This window comes from Engraulis encrasicolus, chromosome 18 (assembly GCF_034702125.1).
Source record: "Engraulis encrasicolus isolate BLACKSEA-1 chromosome 18, IST_EnEncr_1.0, whole genome shotgun sequence".
NCBI classification, from domain to species: Eukaryota; Metazoa; Chordata; class Actinopteri; order Clupeiformes; family Engraulidae; genus Engraulis; species Engraulis encrasicolus.
The window spans coordinates 10,578,533-10,592,836 of NC_085874.1; the positions used below are offsets into that span (position 1 = coordinate 10,578,533).

A 14,304-nucleotide genomic window follows, 5' to 3' on the forward strand; every position below is an offset into this window, starting at 1 on the left:
CCGCGGATGACCGCACAGGGAGACCATGTGACCCCTGAGACTTGGTGATCGGCCGCAGCCTCGCCTCGCAGCTTGGTGGCGGTGGAGAGTAGCAATCTGTGGCTCTGCTCCAACCATGAATATGTGAGTGTGACCAGTGTGCGTGCGAATTCTAGGTAAGTATGCACGTGTGTGTGTGTGTGTGTGTGTGTGTGTGTGTGTGTGTGTGTGTGTGTGTGTGTGTGTGTGTGTGTGTGTGTGTCTGTGTGTGTGTGTGTGTCTGTGTGTGTGTGTGTGTGTGTGTGTGTGTGTGTGCATTGGTTTTAGGTGTGTGTGAGTTCATTGGTTTTAGGTGTGTGTTAGAAGGGAGTGGGAGTGGATACCACTCTTAAGCTGACATGACTGTGCTCCAGTCTAGCCCATACATCCCCTAACCCACATCTGAAATAGTCTTTGGAGACAAAGGAAGTCAAAACCTACTTGAAGTTAAAACCCCTGCCACGTATTCCTTGTACCACTTTCAGGTGCCGAAATTAGTATGTGACTGGATAAACACCCTGTCCTCATCTTTACTGACAACCACTCACACTGGACTCGACCCATCATGCAGCTGAAAACGACAGGTGGAAGAACAGCTATAACGCTGCAACTATCTATGGAACATCCCACCCAGGGATGCTGACTGGTTTATTCGCTCTGAAATGATTCTGATTTTCATGGGCATCAGATGGTTGCGTGAGGAAACCGGTACACCCTCGCATGTAGTTTGGCCATTGACAGTAAATAGAATGGACGCCAAATCAACGCTATTTGCCATTCAACGCTTTGAAGCCAGATTTGGGAACTTTCCAACTTACATTCCACCTTAGCAACGCCAAACGCAGGTGCTGATTGGACAACAACAAGACTTCTAACGGTCAATCAAACCATGTTCTGATGCTCATTGGTCAATTTAACTTTTAATATCTCTCTAAAACAAAACATCACCACAAAAAATCACCACCCTGGTAAGTTGGAGAGCAAGGGGACCTACTAGTTGAGCGAAAAATTATCCCCCTGGAGTGGCATTTAAGGGAGATACAGGGTTTTATGTCTCTCATAGGAATGAATGGGATTTGGCCATTTTTTTGTCTTTTTGGGTCCAACCTTGGCTCCAACTTGGCTTCAACAATGAAATAGAATTTTGGCCTCCATTCTATTTACTCTCAATGAGTTTGGCGAAACACAACCAGATAGCTTAACCCATTTGAGCCTGATGACTACTATGTGTTTTACCTTTGGTGCCTGGAGAGACACATATACGCTGCATTCAGGCTCTTGAGATTTTAGCTTTTTTTAAATAAAAATGTGGGTATGTTACAGCTGAATGAACACATTCTAATGCAAGACGAGGGTCTTGGGGGTTTAAATGCAACTTATTTCATGTTGTTATGTGCATCAGAGGCGAAGATATTTGGATTTTTATAGGCTGATGGCATCTTTCCCGACAAGGGCTTAGGCATTCAGCAGGCGTTTTTTGCAGGTGCATTAGGCATCAATGGGTTAAGTCAGGTTATATTAGAATGGCAAAGCTCTCAGAAGGTTCTGACAAAAGAGATTCTCCCATCATCTGGTAATGGAGAGTCAAGGGTAGCGGGAGCAATACAACTTCTGTTAAAATTGCCCAGAGTTTTCCTTTAACTTGGTTGGCTACTGAACCTCCCTCTTGAAATACCCCCGTGGCCTGCTTGTCGCTGCTTCGCTTGTAAACAGTGCCAATGTGACGTACCTCATCCTGGTCTCTCGATGGCTTTGACCTCTTCCCAAAGATGCACGCCAGGTCAGTCTCACTGCGACTGGATAGGTCCTTTCCTGAAAGACCAAACAAAGGGGAGAGCATGAACAACAACAATACAGAGAAACACTAGGACTAGATGATGACACTCTTTCCAAAAGGAGGAGGGGTCGGGTGGGGTGGGATAACGACGGTGTAACTCATCCAGCCTTGAAGAACTCGTGTAAGTCTGAGGAACAAGTTTTGATCCAACAACTGTACTTCAAATATCTAAAGGTAGACAACATGGGTTTTTCTTCACGTAACTGGTTGTTTGTAGGACATGCCCTTTTCATTTTCTGCATGACGGCTGAATAAAAAATTTCTGAAAAGCATAAATGGCTCTCAATTGTGTAAATTGAAACACGTGAAACCGACACACAGAAGTGATTTTGAACTTGGGCCAAAAGGAGGAGTGTGTGCGTTGGGGGTGGGGGGTTACAGAGGTAACCTATAGAGGTGGAGGAGGGGAATGAAACAGCAAGTAAAGAAAAATAAACCAAAGCAAAAATAGAAAAAAGAAAAAACAAGAACAGAAAAATAGCCCCGCCTCACACCCCCTCCAACATATTTATTTATTTTTTCTTCTTCTCACAGCATTTTTTTTGTTCCTCTCTCCCTTCTCGCTCTCTCTTCTTTTTCCAAGGCCCTCAAAGGCTCCAGGAGCGGCTGGCTGTCCGTCTCCTGCCTCCCCACCTCCAGTCACACTCGCCCAGCTGCATCCTCTTCCTCTGGCCTGGCTCCTGATAACATTTGGTTATTTATTGCTTCTAGTCGCACACCACCCCACCCCACCCCATCTCCTTCTCCTACACCAATCACCCACAACACCAACACCGCTGACCCGCCCTCTCCGCCGTTCCCCTCCTCTCCTCCCCCTGTTGCAAAGCTTCTAGTCACCCACCCACCAACACCATTAGCAGCTCCCACCAAGACACTGCACTCCCCTGCTACTTTGCAAATCTTCTAGTCACCCCACCACCACCACCCACCAAGAGCAACATCAACAGCCACAAACCTCACTCGCCTGCTACTTTGCAAAGCTTCTAGTCACCCCCATTCCCACCAAGAGCAACATCAACAGCCACAAACCACACTCGCCTGCTCCTTTGCAAAGCTTCTGGACACCCCATTGCCGCCACCACCAGCAGTCCCACACTCACCGTTCCCTCCTCCATTTTATTTTCTCCAGCCTGGCTTTTTCAAAGGGGCGCCTGTGTTGCTACCTCACTGGCTGACCAGAAGAAGGTTGGAGGGTGTGTGTGTGTGTGTGTGTGTGTGTGTGTGTGTGTGTGTGTGTGTGTCTGTGTGTGTCTGTGTGTGTCTGTGTGTGTGTGTGTGTGTGTGTGTGTGTGTGTGTGTGTGTGTGTGTGTTGGGAGGCTGGAGGCTAGGGCTGTGGGGGCCGGGGCGGTACGGTATCCTGTGAGGGTCACAGTGGCCTAAACAAAAGCGCCGGGTCATGCAAACCATCTCTTGATCTCGCAAGGGGTTCCAATATCATCACCACCGCCGCCTCTTGAACTTTGAAATTAGGTGGTGGGAAAAAAAATAAAGAGAAGAAGAAAGAGGGAGGAAAAAAAACTGACCTCCTCACACTTGGCTACACACAAACACTTGAAACTGAGGGAGTGGGTTAAGGTTAAATTCACATGTATGTATGCACGCACGCACACAGCCTTCCGCACGCAAGCACGCACGCACTTTGCTCCCCATCCCCACTTCATACTGGAAATATAAAAATATAAACGAATCAAACCCCCTGGACTTTATCTAGGGCTTCCAAACGCCCCCTTGACCTCATCATAAGCTTGCCAGCGCCCCCTTCGTATTAAAAAAACCAAAATGAGCTAATGCCTCCCAATGGCAACTAAGCACCACTCCTCTCTGCTGTATCCTTCTCAACGTCCCCCTAGGGCACCCCAATGTCCCCTGGGGGGCTGTAGAGCCCCTGTTGAGACGCTACCTGAAGATAACCGTTGAAGTCCTGTGGGTGTGGTGGAAGGCAGTTACCAAGGTGATTCCACAACGAGCAAAACCAAACACGGACTAAAAAATGCTTAGCAAAGAAAATCACAAGTCTTCAGGGGTTGAAAGAGCCAATCTGACAACCAACGTTCCCAATCTGGCACACTTACAAAAGCAGCGGAGAAATCAAAACATAATATGCATGAACCGCAAGTAAAAAAGGAAAAATGCAATTAAATAAAACGTAACACAATATAGCTCAAGCCATGTCAACCGTCGCAAAATGTGAAACGCCAAAAAGTGAATTAAACCATTTATCAGGATGACAACCGAATCCGACTCATGAACAGAAATGAGAAACACACGACTACTCATGACGACAACGATGATGATGATTCGACTCGACTCGACTCGTGCAGCCTTGCACCCACGTGCCAATGCAGTACCTGATGCTGTAATGAGGAAACAACACTTCTCATCCCAGTCAGGTGGGAAGGGAGTCGGCCTGCAGCTGCCCAGTGTGACGGGAGTGCTGTTGACTCCACATCAACTCTCGAGGCCTTGTCAGCGTGATGAATAGGCACCCAATTAAAAGTGGGTTACTGGTTTACGATAGAGTGGTAGAGATAGATAGAGTGAAGGGGGCAGGCTGGCTGTGGAGAGGCCTGTGTCTCTCTCCGGAGAGAAGTGGTGATGGTGGTGGTGGAGGTGAAGGTGGTGGTGGTGGTGGTATCATCAATCACCAACCCCCAGAAGCAGCAGCTCCGGCGTGGGCAGTGGACAGGCAGGCCAGGCCAAGGAAGGGCAGGACAGGGCAGGGCAAAAGAACCTCATACCAACAGAATTGACAAGGCGAACTACAAAGCCTCATGTGAACCACAAAACTGAATAAGAACACAGAAAATGATTAAGGAACTGACAGGTTTTTTTAAAGGGAAAAAAATCTGTAGTAGGCCTGCAAATTAGCCTAGTATACAGAACCAAGCTGTGGTGATGGGAGAGAGACATCGAGCACAGATGTCCCGACATTTAAGTCATAACGTCTTTTTAACACCAAACGCCAAAAGTCCAAAGTTGCAGGTCTACGCAAGTTGATGAAAGCCCTCATGGTGGCATTTGACTGGCAAAGTTAAAAGCCAGTCTGGCAGTCTGGTATTGCACTAATACCAAGAAGGATTACCACGTGCCTCTACCAACCCCAGTGCCACCGAGCTAGTAAAAAAAACATGCCATCACTCATCACCTAACGTTGGCAGACAGCGAGGGGGCATAAGTAGCCTCTGCCTGCCGGCAACCTCTTCCAACCTCTTCACATGTAACCGGTTTAGCAGGGGATAAAGCCATTACTCGCATTAACCTCCGCAAATGGCGTCCACCAACCGCCGTCACCATGGCGATGCATTGGAAGCCAGAGGCCAAGCGAACGTAAGACAATCCTCTGGCGAGCCGCGCGAGCGGATTGCTCTGGTAACTATGGGATATTTTTGAAAACACATTGGTTTTGGCCTCTCGTTAACACGTAAGCCCAGATTTAGAAAGCAAATTTCTAAAATTCCAGTTTTTAATATCCCATTTAGGGGGCTAAAACACACCCGTCACAATGGCGTTTTTATTTTTATCTACGTATTACATTCACGTAAACCAATAGAAAATATAAAAAAAGATGAAATTATCATTTAATAAAAATACACATACGTGTAACCAGTACCCAACACTGCAAATACTCCTCCCTTTTGCATATCACAGGCAGGGTACAGAAGGGGATGAGGGTGTAATGTTGTTAGGGGCAACCGTAGCAAGCATAAAGAGAGGTATGGTGAGGTAACAAACACCCAGAGTGGCTGAAAACACATGCACAAGACGGTTTGCTGCACAGGCCTACCGGGCCCAAGAGCCAAGGGGGCCCAAGCCTTCGTGCAACGAAAAAACACTTCATTATTGGTCAAGCTCCCTTACATAATGAACTTTAATGACTACATACATCTGCTCTCTGCCACTGTAGAAACAGACCTGAGAGTAGACAGTCCTCAGCTTGAACCTTCAACACTTAATGAAAACAAGACAAAACACTAATTACTAGATCATTATTGACAACAAACTCTATCAAGTCTGAAACCAGGCACTAAGAAATGGCATACATTAAAAAGAAGCCACAAAGCAAATAGCTAAGTTTTTTTTTCCGTTGCACTACTGAAAAATTTGGTCACATTCAAGAGCCCTGAAGTAGCCTAGATACAGCTGGACTACAGGAGGAGCCCAGCCTCATTTTGTGGATAATATAATGTCTCAATTTTGTTCAATGACGCAATGGTTTACTTTGTTCAGTAAAGCATGTTGTGTTTGGCGATCTATCTGTAAAACTCTGCAGCCAGAACAATGCTCTCACATGGTTTTAGAATGATCTGGCAATGTAGGCTACAACAAAAATCCGTTTTATTGTGATAAGTCACAAGTCATATCTTCAGTGGGCAAACAGCTCCTTGTGTTTGTCGATCTATTTTTTTTTTTTTAGAACTCGATCGCTGCGGCAGAATGTGCCATTTCTCTCATGAACAGCAGAGGGCACACATTCGAAAATACAAGCCCAGAACTGCAAATGTTGCACTTATAGCATTTATGAGCATGAATGGTCTGCTGCTTTCGATGACGTCATTAATGGTTCTGAAGACCAAAAGGCGCGAAGTATGCTAGTTACCTCTGATTAGGCCCTAAGAAGTTGAAGCAGAGGTTACAGAGGCAGTGGGGTTGGCTGGGGGGCATGAAGCCAGGCGGGGACAGAACCTCTTGCAGCTTGGCTCTGCTTGAAGTGTAGGTCACAGAGCATTCCATGGTCTACCTCACTTGCTCACACAACCAATGGCTATTCTCTCTTACACACACACACACACACACACACACACACACACACACACACACACACACACACACACACACACACACACACACACACACACACACACACACACACACACACACATACGGCCTTTTTCCTCTCGGCCGGCTAAATTGGGAGTCCCTGAGATCAGGGTGAAAGGGGGAGACGTCGTTGACAGGGAGTGTCTGGTGTGTCTATCTCCGAGGCCCATCAGGCGTTGATTGAGGCCATTTCGCGTGTGTGGCCCAAAAACTGACTGTCCGACCGTCCGTCCGTCCAGCACCGCACTGTGGCGGCCTGCACAGGAAACAGGAAGTGCCGCTTTTAAAAGCCCCTTTCCCCCCTCCTTCTTCCTCCTCAACCTCTCCTTGCCTCCTGCTGTGTGTGTCTGTGTGTGTGTCCTTATATGGGTGTGATGTTGTTGGCGGGGTGGGGGGGGGGGGGGTGGGGGCCGCAGAGCACACTTTCCCCCACATTCCACGCCGCTGTGGAAAAAACAACGGCAAACAAGACGGTGAAATAAGCCAAGTGTTTTCATTCACGATAACCACTCTGGGAGATGGCGATCGGTAAACACAATTAAGAGACCTGTGGTGTCGGGGTGTGTGTGTGTGTGTATGTGCGTGCCTGCGTGCGTGCGTGCGTGCGTGCGTGCAGGGAGGGACGACTTCTAGACATAACTCATTTTTACGTGACTGAGGTCACTGATACTCAGTGGCAGTCCAAGAGAGAGATAACCAAACCGTTTCTGAGGAATTGAGAACGGTCCTGCCAACAACTGGCCTGGTGATCGACAGGGGAAGAGGGAGGCAAATGCCAGCTGGGTTGGGGAGGGAGGGGGCACGGTCGACTCCCGTGCTCCGAGTGTCTGAGTCAGTGGTTGAGCTGACCTCACTGGCTGCACTGACCCGTGGGCCCAACCCTCACCGACATGGGAAATGGGCACGGTGAGCGTAGCACAAGGAGGAGATGGAGGCCCATCAGGAATTCACACTATTGACCCTTTAATCGCCAACCATCCAAGTCGACTCAAGCATTTGCTGGAAAATGCATAACTACTACATCATAACAAACGTCGCTATGACATCACCAAGAGAAAAATCAAGTGGCTGAAAATAGAGTATATTGCTCACCTTGATAAACGATAGCACATTTCACAAAGAGTGCGACATTATTGCATCAATTTCTGAAACGGCATAGAATGGATTTTCCAGCAAATGCTTGAGTCGGATGATATTCTCAGTAGTACGAAAACTGGCAATGCCTATCCATCTACAATAATGTGATCACATTACAGAATCAAAATCAAAAATCAAAAACAATGCTTTGGGACTGAATGACCACTGTTAGAAATACAAACAATATCAACACAATCCACTCTTGACTGTTATGATGACAAAAAAAGTAAAGAAAAAAAATGGGTGAAATCATCAGAACACAAAACTGTATGTTTCACTGACGAGAAAAGTGTCATGGCACACTCAGAACTTCAATGAACTACTGGCATGAAAAAAAAACAGAAGAAGAAGAAGAAGAAGAAGAAGAAGAAGAAGAAGAAGAACCAATACCCTGAAATGAAATAACTGTAGGACTAAGTTTCTTTGGATTAAAAAAGTGTCTGCTAAGTGTAATGTTAGGTAATGTAAAAGAAGAAGAGGAGAGGGAGCAATGGAGTCAGTACCCCTAAAAGGTATAATTGGAGGTGGTGGCTCAGGTGGTAGAGGAGCCGTTCAGCTGCCAGAAGGGTTGCAGGTTCGAGCCCCGCTCTGCCTAACCCCATCGATGTATCCTTGAGCAAGATACTTCCCCCCCAAGTTGCTCCTGGTGGCAGGGTGGTACCCTACGTGGCAGCCACGGCCACCAGTGTGTGAATGTGAGTGTGAATGGGTAAGAATGTGAGGCATACAATGTTAAGTGCTTTGAGTGCTCCAGAGAGTGGAAAGGCGGTATATATAAATGCAGTAAAAAAAATCAAGGCTAATAAAATACTCCCTGGCTCGCTCACCAAAACGTGAGGCCACAAGCACAAGTGGAGGACGCAAGGTTGCATATTGGAATGCAACCCCTGGCTCACTCACCTTTGGTGAACTTCATGTAATGGACCCTTTTTCTGGACGACTTGGACTTCTCCTCCAGACTGAAGCTGTCCTGTTTCTCCTCCTGTACAGCTTCTGAGGTGGGCACAGCAGCACACATACCGGTACAAATAATTTATTTCATCACAGAATTGCGGCCATTGCTAAGTCATTAAGTCAATATCTTCTGAAACACAGTTAACAGCTCTGAAGTACAGTTAAAAACATAATACCACACTTTGTAACACGACGGCTACTCAATTACCCATCACAATAAAACAACAGACTTGGCAACAATGGGTACGATCATCATTAATTGCAATCTTTAAGTTACAGCCTGTCATTTATGGCTCTGTTTTAAAGACAGCCTAAGTACAGGTCATCTTGTTATGACTACCACCACAGCAACAGCTCTCAATGGCCTGGAAGTTTACTGATACTTACACAGTTAACCTCTTTTAAAAACAAGGGGAAAATCACAATGAAATGCTGAGAAATGCAACAACAGCACCACCTAGTGGTCTAGCAGCACTGCAAAACTAATGTATGAACTACTAGAGTAACAGCACTTTCCCCAACGATTTCCATATTTGCAAGTTGTCAAGGGTATTTGGTTGACAGTCAAGTCAACGTACCGCTCGTGGTGTTCTGACCATGACAGTTGTTGAGCTCTGCCAGGAGTTGATTGAAATCGTCCTGGTGTGCAATCCAGTTGTCCTACAACACAAGATGCAATGGGAATGCATGTCACCCTCTCTAACATCAGCATAGTTGTTTGATGCATTGATGAGTACATTGGTGTGCATGCTTTGATGGGGTTAACTTACCTCATTGCTAGTGCTGGTGCCCAGGCCGAGACTGTTGTTTTTCACCTTCACTTTGATGTGCTCTGTCTCTCCCTGCTCAGTTTTCCCCAGTCCCTACACGGAGGAAGGTAAATAGATCATGAAAGATGCGTCTTAACCTGGGAAACAGATGTTCGTGAGGCAGATATTGGTAAACAATAAAGAGTAGTCATCACGCAACGAAAACACGTGGTCAGTCAAAACATGTGGGGACATGGCATGCGAGCCACGTCATTTTAGTTTGGCTGCAAGAGCACCTGGCGAAAATGTACCAGAAGTTATATTTCCATGAGAATGAAACAAGTTTACATACTTTGCCTTTGGACCAGCCCATTCGCTCCAGCATCTTCTGGCCGAATTTGGAGTCATCCTTGCTCCAAGCGCTGTTTCTTGGATCCACAGACCATTTTTGTTTCTTACGGGCTGTTGACACATCAGCAAGATAAACATTAGCGACTAGCTGTCAAAGACACAGATCACTTTAACGCACGCATTGACAGCGTCAAAAACATTCTCAAGTCAAGTACACTGTCCAACAGATAAATATCAAGTTAACGCCTCTTTTTAAAAAAATGACCTGTTTACATATTTCAGTGGCAAAAGGTTAGCCAATTTCGTTAGCTTGCTAGCTGACACAGGAACCTGCCTACATCGGAGAATGATGCTTTGTTGATGTAAATAAAATCACATTGATCAAGACCATAATCAAGACTAGACCAACACGCTAACTTCATATGGGATATTATCATATAATGCTGTGCCAAAAAACACGTTGATATACATCTATTTGCCTTAACAGCATTGAACTCACGTTCTGCAAGCATGGACATCTTGAGGTCCTGAAACACATGAGGAGCGCTGTGTACAAGGTGTTCATATTGTGCCTGTTTGAAAATACAACACGGGTGAGCATTTCTGTCCTGGGAGGAGGGTTGAGATTTTGCAAACGGTTTATTATTATTATAATTATTATTATTATTTTAAAGAGATATTTCTGAACTTCTGTTATTATGTCTGGTATCAATGGGTTTTGAAATTATTTTTCCATTTTGTCCACTGCGACTTGTGATGCATTCGTTTCAACACACGGGGGCAGTAGGCTACAATATTGGCTTTGCCTGATCAGACAGGCCTGCTGAAGGTTGTGATCAGAGACCTAGAATAAACAGTCTAATATAGGTCTTTGGTTGTAATAGCCTGATTATCGTCGACTTTCAAATCTCTTCGAGACTAGTAGCAGAGAGGTCCAATTCACGGCTATGCTAATAGGTGGGCCTATGTCAGCCAAAGTTTAGATTTTCTTAGACCGTCTCTGTCAGCCTCTCGCTTTGCTGTTTGTCTACAAAATTCCCTCTCTGCTTACCTTTATATTCTTAGACAGCAAACAAATTCTGATTCCCTTATTGTTGGGTTAGTTTGGTACATTCTTTTTTTTAGCCAAATGTAGCCTAAATATTTCATCATGGAAAACAATCTTAGAATTAGCACAATCAACCAGTCAACAGTCAACCAGTTTATTCACATTTTTCAATGTTCACCAAGATTTACATTGTGTGTGTGTGTGTGTGTGTGTGTGTGTGTGTGTGTGTGTGTGTGTGTGTGTGTGTGTGTGTGTGTGTGTGTGTGTGTGTGTGTGTGTGTGTCATTATGGTGTATACATTGCCTTGTTTCGATTGTGGTGTAAACATTGCCTTTCCAAGATTTGCCTTACCAAGATTTACATTGTGTGTGTGTGTGTGTGTGTGTGTGTGTGTGTGTGTGTGTGTGTGTGTGTGTGTGTGTGTGTGTGTGTGTGTGTGTGTGTGTGTGTGTGTGTGTGTGTGCAGGGCTGGATTAAGATGGACGGTATGGGGCCCCTATATAAGCCATACATTGCTGTAGGCCCCCACAGAAAACAAATCCTGCAATAAAATTAGGCATACGACGTAATTCCGAGCCAGGAATGAGTAATAGCAAAATTGAAAACTCAAATTCAACAGCATACAATTGCTTCAATTCTGCATCTTCTCACAATTCTACTGTTTTTTTACCTAGCAGGCACCCCAGGCTGCAGCCATAGCCTGTGCGTTAATCCAGCCCTGTGTGTGTGTGTGTGTGTGTGTGTGTGTGTGTGTGTGTGTGTGTGTGTGTGTGTGTGTGTGTGTGTGTGTGTGTGTGTGTGTGTGTGTGTGTGTGTGTGTGTGTGTGCACGCGCGCGCATCAGTTCATATCATACCACATTGGACATGGAGAAGTTAATCCATACTTTTATTACCTGTAGAGTTGACTATTGCAATACTCTACTTATAGGTCTCCCCCAACGGTCACTCAGGTGCAACTATCCAAAATGCTGCAGCAAGAATCCTAACTAAAACAAAGAAAAGAGACCACATCACTCTTTTACTTAGGTCATTGCACTGCCTACCAGCGATGGCCGCCGTAGGCCCTAAGTGTATTGTAAACATGCTTGAACAATATCCTCCAAATATATGTCTTCAGAATCTCCTCTACTGGTTGTGCCTGGGTCAAGTCCAGACAGTGTGAACTGGCATTTAGTCATTATGCTGCAAAATGCTGGAACCAACTTCCTGGCCAAATTAGAACTGCCCCAACAGTAGGATATCTAAAAAAAAACAGCTTTATTCTCATCTGCCTTTGGTGATAGTTAGGGTAGAATGCCCTAAAGTGGGACGATGCCTAATGTGGGACACCTTAAGGTTTAAGGGGTGTAGCTTTGCCCCAAGTTGGTAAATGTTTACAAAACTATAACCAAATAAAAGCCCTATCATCCTGTTATCATAATATCATGATTTAGTAAATGTATAGTAATACTCCAGGGAGGGGTTACAATTAAGAAGAAGGACCCTGGGTGAAGTCCATCAAATGGCAAATTACATAGCATTTGGACAAATTTGTCTTTAGGGTATAAATCAATTCCAATCAAAGCAACATTGTGATTTTTTTGATAAATATGTTGAGTAGGTATATGTTCATCAGAAAATAATGTGTGGTGTATATAAAATAATGTAATATTTTATTTTTAAACCATATTATTAGTGTCCCACTTTAGGAAAGGTGCGTCCTAAAGTGGGACACAAGATTTTCCTAAAGTGGGACAGTTGTAAAAGTAGTAATTTAATAAGTCAAACAATTACTATGAAGTCAAACACAATGTCCACATCAGAAAATGTATATTTAAATCTATATCAAAAGTGTATTTCAGTCTTTCTGGCCTACTCTACTGGAGCACAGCTATCAACACAACATTTGGGTCCAAAAACAGGAAGTTCTTAACTCAAATAGAGCTGCCATGTTGAAATGACTAATGGTGTGCAATGGGTTCAAACTATCTCAGTCATATTTACCAATAAAAGAAAGTAAAAATAATTAATAAAACATGCTATAAATGTGTAGCTGATATGTCTGAAAGAGTGGCAGATCACATTTTGAATTAATATTTTACACAATCATGTTTTAGAGATCTTTTAATATACACTGTCCCACATTAGGAAACCGATTGTCCCACTTTAGGGATAACCATGGTTTTTGACCAACTTACATTAATATCCAAATTATTCGAATTAGAAACACGTAACGTGTTTTTAAAGGTTTTATTTGATTAGAGCATAACTAGAGGATGAAAAGGGTGTGATTTGTTTGTATTGAAATGTTGTCATTAAATTTTAATAAACCACCAAAGTTGAAGTGACAAAAATTGTCCCACATTAGGGCATTCTACCCTAGACCTAGTCTTCTATCTATAACACAATATGGATTCTTTTTCTTCTCTTTTCATTTTCTTCATTTTACTCTTTAGCACATTGAATGACAACTATGTATGATAATGTGCTATCCAAGTCATTTTGATAGATTGATTGATTGATTGATTGATTGATTGATTGATTGATTGATTGATTGATTGATTGATTGATTGATTGATTGATTGGCATGTACTCTCTCAAAATTCTTAAAAGTAGGCCTACAATAAACTAGACTTGGTCCTCAAAAGCACAATATATCCAAGTAAGTTGTGAGAATGTTGTCAAGTCTGTGTTGTTCTCTACTAGACAAAATGAAAGGAGCACAACAAAATTGGTGTGACGTCATTGATCCACTTAACTTTATTCCCATATATCTGAAAGCAGCCTCAAAAGACCTTAGACCTGGGGTGTGGAACCTATGTCTCGAGGGCCGTTTATGGCACATGTAACACAGCATTATGTAGTAACGGTGCAATATGTAATAATGTAATAAATTATTACATAATGTGGTGACAATTTCCGCATTATGTAATAATTTACGCATGTCGTAATACATTTCTTGAAAGCATTTCGTAACAACTGTTTTCTCATCTTGTAATAAATTATTACATAATGGGGAATTTATTTTACGAAATGCAGCTGCAATTTTTTTATGATGGAAATGTAATAACATGGTGCATTATGTAATAATCTATAAAAAAATATATAATAAATAATGCCAACCAATGTTTTATACAGTATTAACCAGGAGCACAGACAAACAGCTTATAGTTGAAAAAGGGTGTGCACAGAAAAAAGTTTGGCTCGGCCCATGTAAGAAAAGCCTTGGCTTGATTCTACCAGTATATATAGTATTAGAACTTTATTGTCCCCATGGGGCAAATTTGTTTGCAATACAAATTTGTTTGGCACCAAGCATGAGACACAGACAGGAATAACAGAGAGCAACAGACAACCAAAACAAAAACAAACTAGAAGCACTCAGAGAGCGCAGACCTCCGCCAAGGAAAC

The 14,304-nt window shown here is 43.8% G+C and overlaps 1 protein-coding gene across 1 annotated transcript in view; it reads right to left on the bottom strand.

Annotated features, from left to right (window-relative positions):
- Positions 1–10,434, bottom strand: part of pinx1 (PIN2 (TERF1) interacting telomerase inhibitor 1) — a 35,436-nt gene extending 25,002 nt beyond the window's left edge. Inside the window, exons 1-6 of the mRNA XM_063222344.1 lie at positions 10,365–10,434; positions 9,867–9,976; positions 9,536–9,628; positions 9,344–9,425; positions 8,712–8,804; positions 1,748–1,830 (exon numbers count right to left, since the gene is read on the bottom strand). Coding sequence (XP_063078414.1) covers positions 1,748–1,830; positions 8,712–8,804; positions 9,344–9,425; positions 9,536–9,628; positions 9,867–9,976; positions 10,365–10,383 — 480 coding nt within the window. The 5' untranslated portion in view covers positions 10,384–10,434. The remainder of the gene's footprint in view (positions 1–1,747; positions 1,831–8,711; positions 8,805–9,343; positions 9,426–9,535; positions 9,629–9,866; positions 9,977–10,364) is intronic.
- Between the last annotated feature and the right edge of the window lie 3,870 nt (positions 10,435–14,304).